The 11,631-nt window shown below is 51.1% G+C and overlaps 1 protein-coding gene across 5 annotated transcripts in view; it reads right to left on the bottom strand.

Moving 5' to 3' along the window:
• Positions 1–11,126, bottom strand: part of Slc38a10 (solute carrier family 38 member 10) — a 55,480-nt gene extending 44,354 nt beyond the window's left edge. For all 5 annotated transcript variants that reach the window (XM_057773742.1, XM_057773741.1, XM_057773740.1 and 2 more), the window contains exons 1-3: positions 10,780–11,126; positions 7,239–7,356; positions 77–122 (exon numbers count right to left, since the gene is read on the bottom strand). In XM_057773742.1, the coding sequence (XP_057629725.1) occupies positions 77–122; positions 7,239–7,356; positions 10,780–10,878 (263 nt within the window). In that variant the 5' untranslated portion in view covers positions 10,879–11,126. The remainder of the gene's footprint in view (positions 1–76; positions 123–7,238; positions 7,357–10,779) is intronic.
• Between the last annotated feature and the right edge of the window lie 505 nt (positions 11,127–11,631).

Here is an 11,631-nt window from a genome sequence, read left to right on the forward strand (position 1 = left end):
GGCTTCCCAACAGCTCCAGCCCCTGCCTCCACTGCTGCAGCAAGAGGGGTGGGACCCCGCACGGCTCACTGCTTACCTGGTCTCCACCAGCATTTTCCCGGCCTTGCCGTAGGCATGGAAAGCTGAGAAAGAGAAGAGAAGAAAGCTCAATCCACAGTGAGAAAGACTGGTAAAAAAGCTGCCGAGGAAAGCTGTGGACGGAAGTTTGACAAGCATCGTATGCTAGAAGTTTCATGGATAAGGAAATACATTAAAACTCTAGTCTTTTTTAGGGCTGCCAACCTCAAATAAAACAACGTGAACCAGAACAAAGCAAAGGAAGCATGGGCAGGGGTTTTCGCCGTTGTTTCACATGAGATTTTAAGAGGGGGAGAGGAACCCAGGACCCTTAAGTAGTGCGTTCTGCCCACGGCGCTGGAGTAGCCTGCTTGGAGCAGTGCCAATACAGCCCCATTTAAAGGCAGGGGAAAAGGGAGACCACAAGAGGGGCCCAGGAGGTTCAACCCTGCTCTAAAACCGGTATTCGTGCCCTGCATCACAGGGATACTGTCAAGGGCTTTGTATTTGTCCTCTGGTTATGATTCACAGAAAATGGAGCCTTTGCAAGCATGGTGCTCCGGGAGGAAGGAACAGGAGCTCTGAGACTCGCCAGCACCCAGGCCAGCCAGTAAAAGGACGCTGATCATGGCCAACATGCATGGCACAGCAGTGTCCTGCCAGGAGAAGGGGCTCTGTCTTTCACTCCTGACCCAAAACTGTTTCCAGCAGATGAGAAATTAAAAGCTGACTCAACAAGGTCCTTCGTAGGACCTTAGCAGATATCCGGTCACCCAGTGCTTTCCCCATAGTCCAGCCAGATGAGGGCAAAGGGAAGTTCTGGTCTTCTGGGAGCAGCCAAAGGCAGCGCATGTGACAGGATGGCCTCAACCTTGTCACAGCCCCAGCTTCCTGCCCCTGTTTCCTCCCTCACTCTGGGCTAGCAGCCCTCTGAGGCTGAAGAGCAGGAAACACACATCCACTGGGTATGAATGAACCAAACAAAATCCGTGCTACTTTTAACTGAGGAGGAGGCAGAGTTGGCAGAAGCCAGACAGTTGGCACCAGCCTCAGCCTGGCCTGGGAACAACAAAGACTTCGGCCTCCAGGGGTCACTCTGGCCTTTCCCAGACTCTGTTGGGAAAGAACCTAGCATACCCATCAAACCCAGTTCAGAAAGTTACCCAAGGTCTAGACTGAGAATTTCAAAAACCTAAACTCCAAAGGCAATGATATTCACAGCTGCCTGTCATGTCACCAAAGGACACCCTCCAAGCCCTGGGCCAGAACACTCAGGATAGGACACGGAGTCATTCCAACAGCCACTCTCAAGCCTTCTTACTGCACACTTCAAATACAGAACAGCCTGCCCTAGAAAATTCCAGAACACATATGCTTCCCGACATGGAAAACTGGAGGTCATCAGCTAGCCAATAGACCAGCGGGAGCGAGCGCTCTCTTCTCCCAGACCACTCTCAACAGGGCCCAGCCCAAGACCAGGCTTTCTGCCCACCATGCCTGTCCCTAACTTCCCTAAGAAACAGGGCCACAGGACACCAGGCAGAACTGATTCCACCTCCACCTGCCCACAATATCCAGCAACAGCAAAGCGAGAAAGAGGTGCTATTCAAGATGGGACACAGAAGAGGCAGGAAAGAGGCTGCTGTTCATAACTAGGGCAATACAAGGCAGGGAAGGCTGGCCAGTGACTTTAAGTCACTCCTGGCACAGTGTAGGAGGAACAGCCTTGAAGGAGGAGCCCCACTGTGGCATGGGCATGGGGCCAGCAGAACTGGGCAGGTGCACAGTAAACATCTTCAGCTCCAGGAGGCTGGGGCAGCATAAAAAAAACAGGTGTCAGAGAGCTCCACTTGGCAGTCTTGCTCACCAGCCCAAAGGGCAGGTACATAGGCCACGGCACTCAAGGACGTGCAAGAGACACTGACCCAGCATGCCCTTGCAGGTATCACTCTAGGCCCACGAAGACTGAGATGCACACTGACCAGGAGTCATGGAGACACAGCTCCAGCAACATCCACGACTGACGTGGAAAACTCCAGATGCCAGGGGACTGGCACACAGTTTCCACTGCTAGAGAAGGTGGCTTCCCCGCCGCCCCCCCCCCGCCCCCAGAGCACACACTCCCAGGGCAGAGTCTAAAGCTCAAGCGTGTCCCAGGAGTCCCTGATGTGCCTGTGTTATCTTCCATCACGGTTGGGTTTTTTTTGTCAACTTGACACAATGACACCTAGGAGAAGGACTCTCAGCTGAGAAAATGCCTCCATCAGATTTCCCGTAGTGAGTCTGTAGGGCATTTTCTTTTTTTTTTTTTTTTTTTTTAATATTTATTTATTTATTATGTATACAATATTCTGTCTGTGTGTATGCCTGAAGGCCAGAAGAGGGCGCCAGACCTCTTTACAGATGGTTGTGAGCCACCATGTGGTTGCTGGGAATTGAACTCAGGACCTTTGGAAGAGCAGGCAATGCTCTTAACCACTGAGCCATCTCTCCAGCCCCCGGGCATTTTCTTAATTAACGATTGATGTGGGAAGACCCAGCTCACTGTGGGTGGTGACACACCGGACACGCGGTCCTGAACTGTCTAAGAAAGCAGACTCAGCAAGCCAGTGAGGAGCACCCACCATGGTCTCTGCTTCAGTCCCTGCCTGGATTCCCTCAGTGATAGAGACAACCTGAGAGTTGTAAAATAAAACAAGTCCACCGGGCGGGCAGTGGGGCACACCCCTTTCATCCCAGCACTCAGAAGGCATAGACAGGTGGATCTCTGTGAGTTCGAGTCCAGCCTGCTTTACAGAGCAAGTTCCAGGACAGGTTCCAAAGTTACAGAGAAACCCTGTCTCGGAAAACCAGAAAGATGAAATAAACCATTTCCTCGCCAAGCTGATTTGGCCAAGGTGCTTTTATCATGCACTAGCAACCCTAATACACCTTCTGAAATGAGATGAACTCAAAAGGCCATGTGGACCGTGACAAGCTGGGCAAGGAAGCCGCCCGACAATCGCAACAGCAAGAACAAACAGAACAAACTGGTGCCCAAATCACCAACAACCCCTACTGTGCTGTGGATTCTCCACCCTGTAGACATCATTCTCCAGGGCTGGAGGGGAAGGTGTCTATCAGATAAGAGCGGCCACTGCCACAGCTGGTGACACCTAAGACTTAAATACAAAGGAGCCCATGTGAGAGAAAGGTCCCCAGACTCCCCCTGCAGCACAAATGGTAAACAGGCTCCTGCTGAAGACATGCCCACTACCCTGGACATTCTTCACCTTCATCCATGGCCTCCACATGAGGACACAGGCCATCTGCACACTTCATCTACAGAGCCTCAGTCTGTGACCCGAACCAGGGTCCTCTCATGCATTCAGACAGAGGCCATCTGTCAGGTCTGCTATACCTTAAGGGAATGAGGGCCTCACTGTCCAAGCACCCTGACGGGTTATGGCATAAGCACACAGGGACTCCTGGCCCACCAAGAGGACAAAGGACAAGGGAGAGAGCTCCACACTACTGGTAGGGCCGGCCATGGCAGGAGGAGGCACAGGAGACCCTCCTCCCTGCTGCTCTGGCCCCCCCCACAGCTAGTCACCCCACCTCGTAGACAAAGATAAACAGTGCTGAGCAGACAGCCCTGAAGACTGTCTGGGGACCTAGACACTGGGACCAGGGACACCAGGATTCCAAGGAATTGTCTAGGGGTTCAGAGAGCTCTGAGGGCCCAGGAAACTATCCAGCGGCCCAGGAGACTGAAAGTCTAAGAGACTCACATGGAGCCCATACAACTAAGCCACGCTGTTCAAGATCTGGGCAGTGGCCGGGCGTTGGTGGCGCACGCCTTTAATCCCAGCACTCGGGAGGGAGAGGCAGGCGAATCTCTGTGAGTTCAAGTCCAGCCTGGTCTACAAGAGCTAGTTCCAGGACAGGCTCCAAAACCACAGAGAAACCCTGTCTCGAAAAACCAAAAAAAAAAAAAAAAAAAAAAAAAAAAAGATCTGGGCAGTGGTGGTGCACACCTTTAATCCCAGCACTCAGGAGGCAAAAGCAGGCAGATTTCTGAGTTCAAGGCCGGTCTAGTCTACAGAGTGAGTTCTAAAATAGCCAGGGCTACACAGAGAAACAGTGTCTCAAAAAAACAGAAAAAAGGAAAAAAAAGCACAAGTCAGACTACTGGGAATTTAGATTCTGTTGTTCCCAGTAAAAGTTACCACACAGTCAATCAAGCCGGAGCCCTAGGAAGCCAGCGTTCAGGTGTTCATTCGACAATTTTCCCTCCATCTCCCACATCTAGACAAACCAGTTTGAGCTCTCAGGGACTTTCGAAGAATGACTGGCTGGCCGGCCAAATGTAAGAAGCCATGGCTTCCCCAGCCCAGGGCCTCACACTGCAACATGGCTTCATACCACCAAGGGCATGCCCATCCACCTCACCCCTGCATCCTAGTAGGCAGAACTGGCTGCCTCAGTGTGGATCAAGTTCAACTGACAAACCTCACTTCCTCAAGTGACAGGAAAAGAGAAAACCACTGTCAACTCAATAGAGGAGGAACTCATTGCTTGGGTTCTAAGGCCAGGAGTGGACATCAGGGCACTGGTGCCACTGCAAAGCATTCTGGGAAGAAAAAAGCGGCCACACTGCAGAAGGCCATCTGTGCACCTCCAGAGGAGGACAGGTGGAGGTGTGGCACCTCCCGCCTCTCTCTGCACGTCGTTCCAATTCGGTTCTCAAGAATAACTTCATCTCATTCACTCCAAACCCTGTACCGCTTTCTTCACTGGACAGCGAGTGCGAGGGTCAAAGGCCAGGTGAGAACAGCGGTCCAGAGGCTGGCTGGGGGCCAGGAACATCCCCAGGAGGCCGGGAATTTCCTTCCCACCGTCCCCCATGAGGCCAAGTTCCAACAGCAGAAGAGTGGCCCTCTGACCCCCAGGTCAAGGAATCCCAAAATGAGCTAGACAGCAAGCAAGTCCAAACCTGGTGGGCAGAAAGAAGCAGGCTTCACATGCCAACCCGAAAGGACGGGAAAGTAAGGCACCCTCAGTGCCCTTGAACCCAAATTACCCAGAGAAAAGCGGAGTGTGGCATTTAGTCCTGTGGATGAAACTGCTTAAACTGAAAAGATCCAGAGGGACAGAACGCAATCAACAGTCCTGGGGGAAAGCCCACCCCTCGGGCAGATGGGCACCGAGCGTCTGCCACAGCTGACTGAAGGGCGTACACCGTGGGCACAGAGCCCCAGCCACAGCTGACTGAAGAGCGTCCACCGTGGGCACCGAGTCCCAGCCACAGCTGACTGAAGGGCGTCCTCTGTGGGCACCGAGTCCCAGCCACAGCTGACTGAAGGGCGTCCACCGTGGAGTTCTAGGAGTTGGAGGTGGTCCTTTCAGCAACCCCAAGGAAGGGTTCAGGGTACTGGGAGCTAGAGACAGCAGAAGGCTATGGGACAGTGAGTCTACCGAACCTGGAGGGCAAGTATTGCATCCGTCTGTGCAAAAGAGGCAGGAGCGCAAGGGCAAGAAAGAGCTGTTGCTTGTACCCTTTGCCTCGGTTCACTTCTGAGGGAGGTGATTCTACTTTTGTTTTGTTTCAGTTCTGAAACATGATTTCTTTGTGAAGCTCTGGCTGTCCTGAAATTCACTCTGTAGACCAGGCTGGCCCCAAACTCAGAGATCCACCTGTCTCTGCCTCCTAAGTACTAGGATTTAAGTTGTGCACGGCCAGGGTTTTTTTAAATTTTTGAACAGTGTTATTAATTGTAAGTTTTAAATTTTTTTTTTTTTTTGGTTTTTTTTTTTTTGGTTTTTCGAGACAGGGTTTCTCTGTGGTTTTGGAGCCTGTCCTGGAACTAGCTCTTGTAGACCAGGCTGGTCTTGAACTCACAGAGATCCACCTGCCTCTGCCTCCCAACTGCTGGGATTAAAGACGTGCGCCACCACCGCCCAGCAAAATTATTTTATTTAACACTTAAACAGCAAAGGCAGGGAGGGGGAGAAGAGAGAGTAGCAGAGAAAAATATATAGCTCAATAAAAACGGCCTGGCAGTGGTGGCGCATGCCTTTAAGTCCTGGACTCAGGAGGTAGAGGCAGGCGGATCTCTGTGAGTTTGAGGCCAGCCTGGTCTACAAGAGCGAGTTCCAGGACTGGTTCCATAGCTACTGGGAAACCTGTCTTTAAAAACCAAATCAAAACTATGGATAAGGTCCATAGTTCAAAAAAAAAAAAAATTAAAAAAAAGAAAATACAAGGAAAGGAAAAAAATAAGTGACTTTAATTTTCTTTCATATATATATATATATATATATATATATATATATATATATATATATATAAAAGGCAAGTAGGTCTCTGTGAGTTCTAAGCCAGCCTGATCTAGAAACACAGCAAGCCAGGACTGTTACACAGAGAAACTCTCTCTAGTTGTAGTCATTATGGTGTGTGCATATGTATGTCTGTATTTGGGCCACGCTGGACGTGTAAGTCAGAGGACACCCGTGGAGCTAGTGCTCACGTCCTACCGCTATCACCTGTATGTGGTTCCAGGAACTGAACTCAGGCTGCCAGGCTTGTGCAGCAACTGACGCACCATCTCACCAGTCCTGATTTCGTTTCACAGAGCCCAAGATGGCCTCAAACACACTGTGAAGCCAAGCATAGGATGGCCTTGAACGTCTCATCCTGCCTTTTCCTACCAAGTGCTAGGATTACAGACAGGCACCATCATACCCACCTTGCATTAAAATTAAAAAAAAAAAAAAAAATGCACACCTTTAATCCCAGCACTTGGGAGACAAAGCCAGGAGGATCTCTGTGAGTTCAAGGCTAGCCTGGTCTACAGAGCAAGTTCTAGGTCTCGTAAAAACAAAACAAAACAAAAACTCCTTAGAGGAAATAGAAGGGCTGGGCAGTGGTGGCGCACGCCTTTAATCTCAGCACTCAGGAGGCAGAGGCAGGTGGATCTCTGTGAGTTCGAGGCCAGCCTGGTCTAGAAGAGCTAGTTCCAGGACAGGCTCCAAAGCTATACAGAAACCTGTCTCGAAAAAAAAGAAAAGAAAAAAGAAAAAAAGAAGAAGAAGAAGAAGAAATAGAAGAACAATAACTAAACAAGAGGAATAAGATTTCCCCCTAGACTCCCCAAGCAAGAACAATCGCCTTCGTCAGCAAGCTGAAAGTAGGGCCTTACCCAGACCAGCATAGGTTCTCCTCTTGCTCAGGCTGGCCGACTTCACCAAGAACATGCACGACTGGTGTGTCATCCAGGAGCAGAAGACCAAGAGCAGGGCCCCCAGGACGATGCCACACTGTAGGGTGGAGAGAAAAAGACACATTTGCAAAGTCAGACCTTCTTCAAGTCTCCAGTTCATAGATCCGTAGCAGTCGGTGCTGATGCAGGACCTCACTGCTCCATCTGCGTCCATGGGAGGCCCTGACCTCCTGTGGGTGGCACCTGAAAACAGTTCCCTCAAATAGAAGCCCGAACATGGAGTACTGTTTTAAAAGAGGCTTGTTAGGGGCTGGAGAGATGGCTCAGCGGTTAAGAGCATTGCCTGCTCTTCCAAAGGTCCTGAGTTCAATTCCCAGCAACCACATGGTGGCTCACAACCATCTGTAATGAGGTCTGGTGCCCTCTTCTGGCCTGAAGGCATACACACAGAAAGAATATTGTATACATAATAAATAAATAAATATTTAAAAAAATAAATAAATAAAATAAAAGAGGCTTGTTAGTCCCAGGTCAACCGAGTGAGACCATCAGCAAGCAGCCCATGCTCCCTACCCCCAGCTCACATGGTCTAGAAGGACTAGGAATGAGTGTACCTTCCTTATAAACCGATGCCCACTGCAGGATCCTGCGACGGCTTTCCTCTAACAGAAATGAAATGTCCATGCACAAACCTGTACACCTACAGTGAGTTTAGCCAGAACCCCGAAACAAGAAAGCAAGCCCATGGCCTTCAAAGGTGATGGAAAAACAACTGTAGCCCAGCCATGCAGAAAAATGTCACTTAGCATTTCGGTCTAGAACCCCCAACCCTTCCATGGCACGGACACACCACGCTGTAGGAGAGAAGGGGCCGGGAAGGCAGCGTACAGTGTGTTGTCACATATAGGAAAGACTAACAGTGGGGACAGACAACATGTCGTGCAGCTGAGGGAGGGAGAGCGCTGACTACAGAGGGGCAGAGGTGACATTTGGGGACAGAACTGTTCCATGTCCTGACCACAGTAGCAACACTACTGTATGCATACATCAAAACCCAAGAAACCACACCCTGAAACAGGTGCATTTTAGTGCAAGAAACTACCCCTCAATAACTCTTAACACTCAAGGAGGCATCGGGGTATGGGCCAGGCATGATGGTCCACAGTCTTAATCCCAGTACTCAGAGGACAAAGGCAGGTGCCTCTCTGTAGGTTCAAGACCATCCTGGTCTACATAGCCAAAACCAGGCCAGCCAGGGCTATATGTTTTTAAAAAAAAAAAAAAAAAGCCAGTTGGTGGTGGCACATGCCATTAATTCCAGCACTCAGGAGGCAAAGGCAGGCAGATGTCTGTGAATTTGAGGCCAGCCTGGTCTACAGATAAAGTTCAAGACAGCCAGGGCTACACAGAGGAAATCCTGTCTCGACATCAGTGATTTGAGGGTGCAGCTCAGCACTAGAATGTTTGCCTGGGATCAGAGTTTCAACACTACAAAATATTTAAAAAATAAACAAAACAAAAAAATTAAACAAGACAAAACACCACTAGACTAGTTCAATCTGTTACCAAAAGGAGAACTGGGAAGAAGGGTATGGGGGTTTCCTGTACTTTCTACTCAGTTGGCCACAAAGCTGAAGCTGCTAAAAATAAATAAACAAATATATAAGCAACAAACCACAAGGTAACATCCAATTCTCACCAGTATGGCTCCAAGACCCATGAAACCAAACACTGCAGAGGACACCTGTGCTGGCAGCCTCCCCACCCTCACCCCCTGGGTCCCTAGGGCAGGATCCGTGTCTCCCAAAGGAACACAGGCATCGTCTGCACACAACATAGACTGTCAACCAGAAGCTGACTCCACACATGATCCCACCTCCTCCAGGTCAAACCACCAACCTCTGGCACGAGCCCGTGGTAGGTGGTGGTTCTCTGGTGGGCAGGAGCAACTGGTAAGTGTGCCAGCATGGTGGGATTCCTCCGTGTACAGCAAGGTGCTCTATTTCCCTTCACTTCATAAAATTCAAGATTACACCAAAAGTGTATGCCATTTTCTACACACTGAATGACCATAAAGTGTTTCTCTTTTTTAAATGGCCAGAATCACTAAACAAACTAGCATTAAACACTGGATTTTTTTTTTTAAACACATACACACATCCCCCAATACTCTCTCCCCTGGATCAGATGGCTCTGCCCCAAGGTCCCTGGAGGAGATACCAGTCTGGTGACAGGCACACGTGGTGTGACTGTTTCTAGTTTGGCTTGCACACCGGGCTCCCCTACTACATTTCAAGCTCTTCCCAAGTAGTCTCCAGGTGGCTCATCTTCACAGGTTCCAGCAGAGGCCTAGCAGCCATGCACAGCAATGTTCCAGCCTCGAATCTACTCAGTCACCGTGGCCCCGGACATCTACCTTCTCAGGCATCTACCGCAGAGCCCAGGGAAGGGTCACACTACACAGACAGGCAGCAAAGATGACAGGGTTCACGTGGAGATTTGAAACCAGCCAACACTCCCTATCCCAGGATGCAGTTCTGCTGACAGGCCAGTTGCCATGGACACTGGGACACGTAGACACTTCAGAAACACCCAGAAGTGGCTGACTCAACACTGGGGTTCACAACACAGATGACAGCCCAGAGGGTCTAGCTCTGTCCTTCTACATTCATCAACCATATCAGACCCCACACAGGAACCTCAATGCCGTCTCAATCAGGAGAGTATGCAGAGGATCAAAATTTCCCTGATCAAAAAAATTTTTTTCTCGTTTACCCTGGAGATGTGAAATGTAAGACATTCAAAGTGGTTTTAATCTAATATTAAATTATCAACAACCCACTTTCACTCCCAAATGTCTATTGCAGAATCATTCTCCACGTCACCTCTTCGGTGTCATCAGGTGGAAGTAGCGTGTCTTTGCCCTGAGGTCCCACTGCATCCACAGCAGAGGACCACAGCACACGTGGCACCAATGAGTGGAGAGGGGACTGCGAAGCCCCACCACGTCTTTACACAATGTGACGTTTCCATCGGCTTCCGCAAAGCATTGGTAGATTAAACAGAGCCACGTAGAAATGGCCATCTTTTCGTGTGGAGCTCAACGTTAAAATAACACCAAACTTTTCGGTATGCCTGTTTTTCCAACTAGGGTGGTATAAGCACAGAACGGGTCAAACACACAGTGTTTGTGCAACAGAGCTCTTAGAAGTCAAACCTAGGCAATGCTTTAAATCACCTTGATTAACCCTGTTGGAAGCCGGAGCCGAGGATCGGCGTGATTCCGTGCAGTCGGTCAGAGTCACTAACAACAGGATGAACAAAAACACTATCAATCCGCTAATTTCTCTTTCAGTGTGCCCTTCCGTGGGGTGTTGTCAGTGGACACGGAGCGCGCAGATACAGACGACAACACGCGGCGAGGACGTTGCCCGGGAGCCCCTTCCCTGCCCGCTGGGCTCACACACGCTTCCCACCAGCCGAGCGCTTCAAACCGAAGGCCCCCGCGACCCCGACTCACCTGTTTGAAGCAGAAAGGCATGGTGAGGACGCTGACCCCCACGATGCTGTTTACGACGTTCGTGATCAGCCCCCATTTGGAGGTGGAAGCTGCGGTCATTTTGAGGGTCTGGGGGCCGGGACAGCTAACGCGACCCTAGCTAACCCAACACCCGCAGCACGGGGTCCGTGGACAGGCGTCGCTGAGATCAGCCTCCAGACCCTGCCAGGCTACGCAGCTGCCTGACAGCCATGGTTCCAGGTTCCCGCCTCCACCTCGCGGGAGTGCAGCAGAGACCCGGAAGAGCCCCAGGCAACGCCAGCGACACCTCAGCTCCGCTTCGCTGCCTCCGGCGCACAAACTTCCGCCTTCCAAGTGTCCGCTGCCAGGAAGTGACGGTGTCCTGGGCGGGATGAGGCGGGACGCCAGCCAACAAGAAGCGAGTGTGTGTATGCGCGGAGCTTGGGTAGGAGGAGGCGTGGCTTTGGTGGGAGCCTGAGGCGGGGCGGGCGGAACCCTAGCCAATAAGAGGTGTGTGTGGGCGGGACCTGTGGGTTGATGGGCGTGGTCGTGTGGGGTGGGCGTGGCGTCGGATGGGGCGGGCGGACGGTGGGAGGTGATGGGCGGGGCTGTGTGTGAGGTGGGCGGGGCGGCTGGCGTGGTAGGAGGGGCGGTGGGAGGTTATGGGCGGGGCTGTGGGTGATGTGGGCGGGGCTGTGGGTGAGGTGGGCGGGGTCTGAGTCAGGGCGGGACTCACACATCAGAGTTCCGGGTTCCACGCTCAGTCTATGAACTTTTGCTCCTTCTCTGGAGTCTGGGGCGCTGGAAGACAAGTGACTTGCGGGGTACAGCCTCTTGCCGGAAGAACAGGAG

This window comes from Chionomys nivalis, chromosome 7, assembly GCF_950005125.1.
Source record: "Chionomys nivalis chromosome 7, mChiNiv1.1, whole genome shotgun sequence".
NCBI classification, from domain to species: domain Eukaryota; kingdom Metazoa; phylum Chordata; class Mammalia; order Rodentia; family Cricetidae; genus Chionomys; species Chionomys nivalis.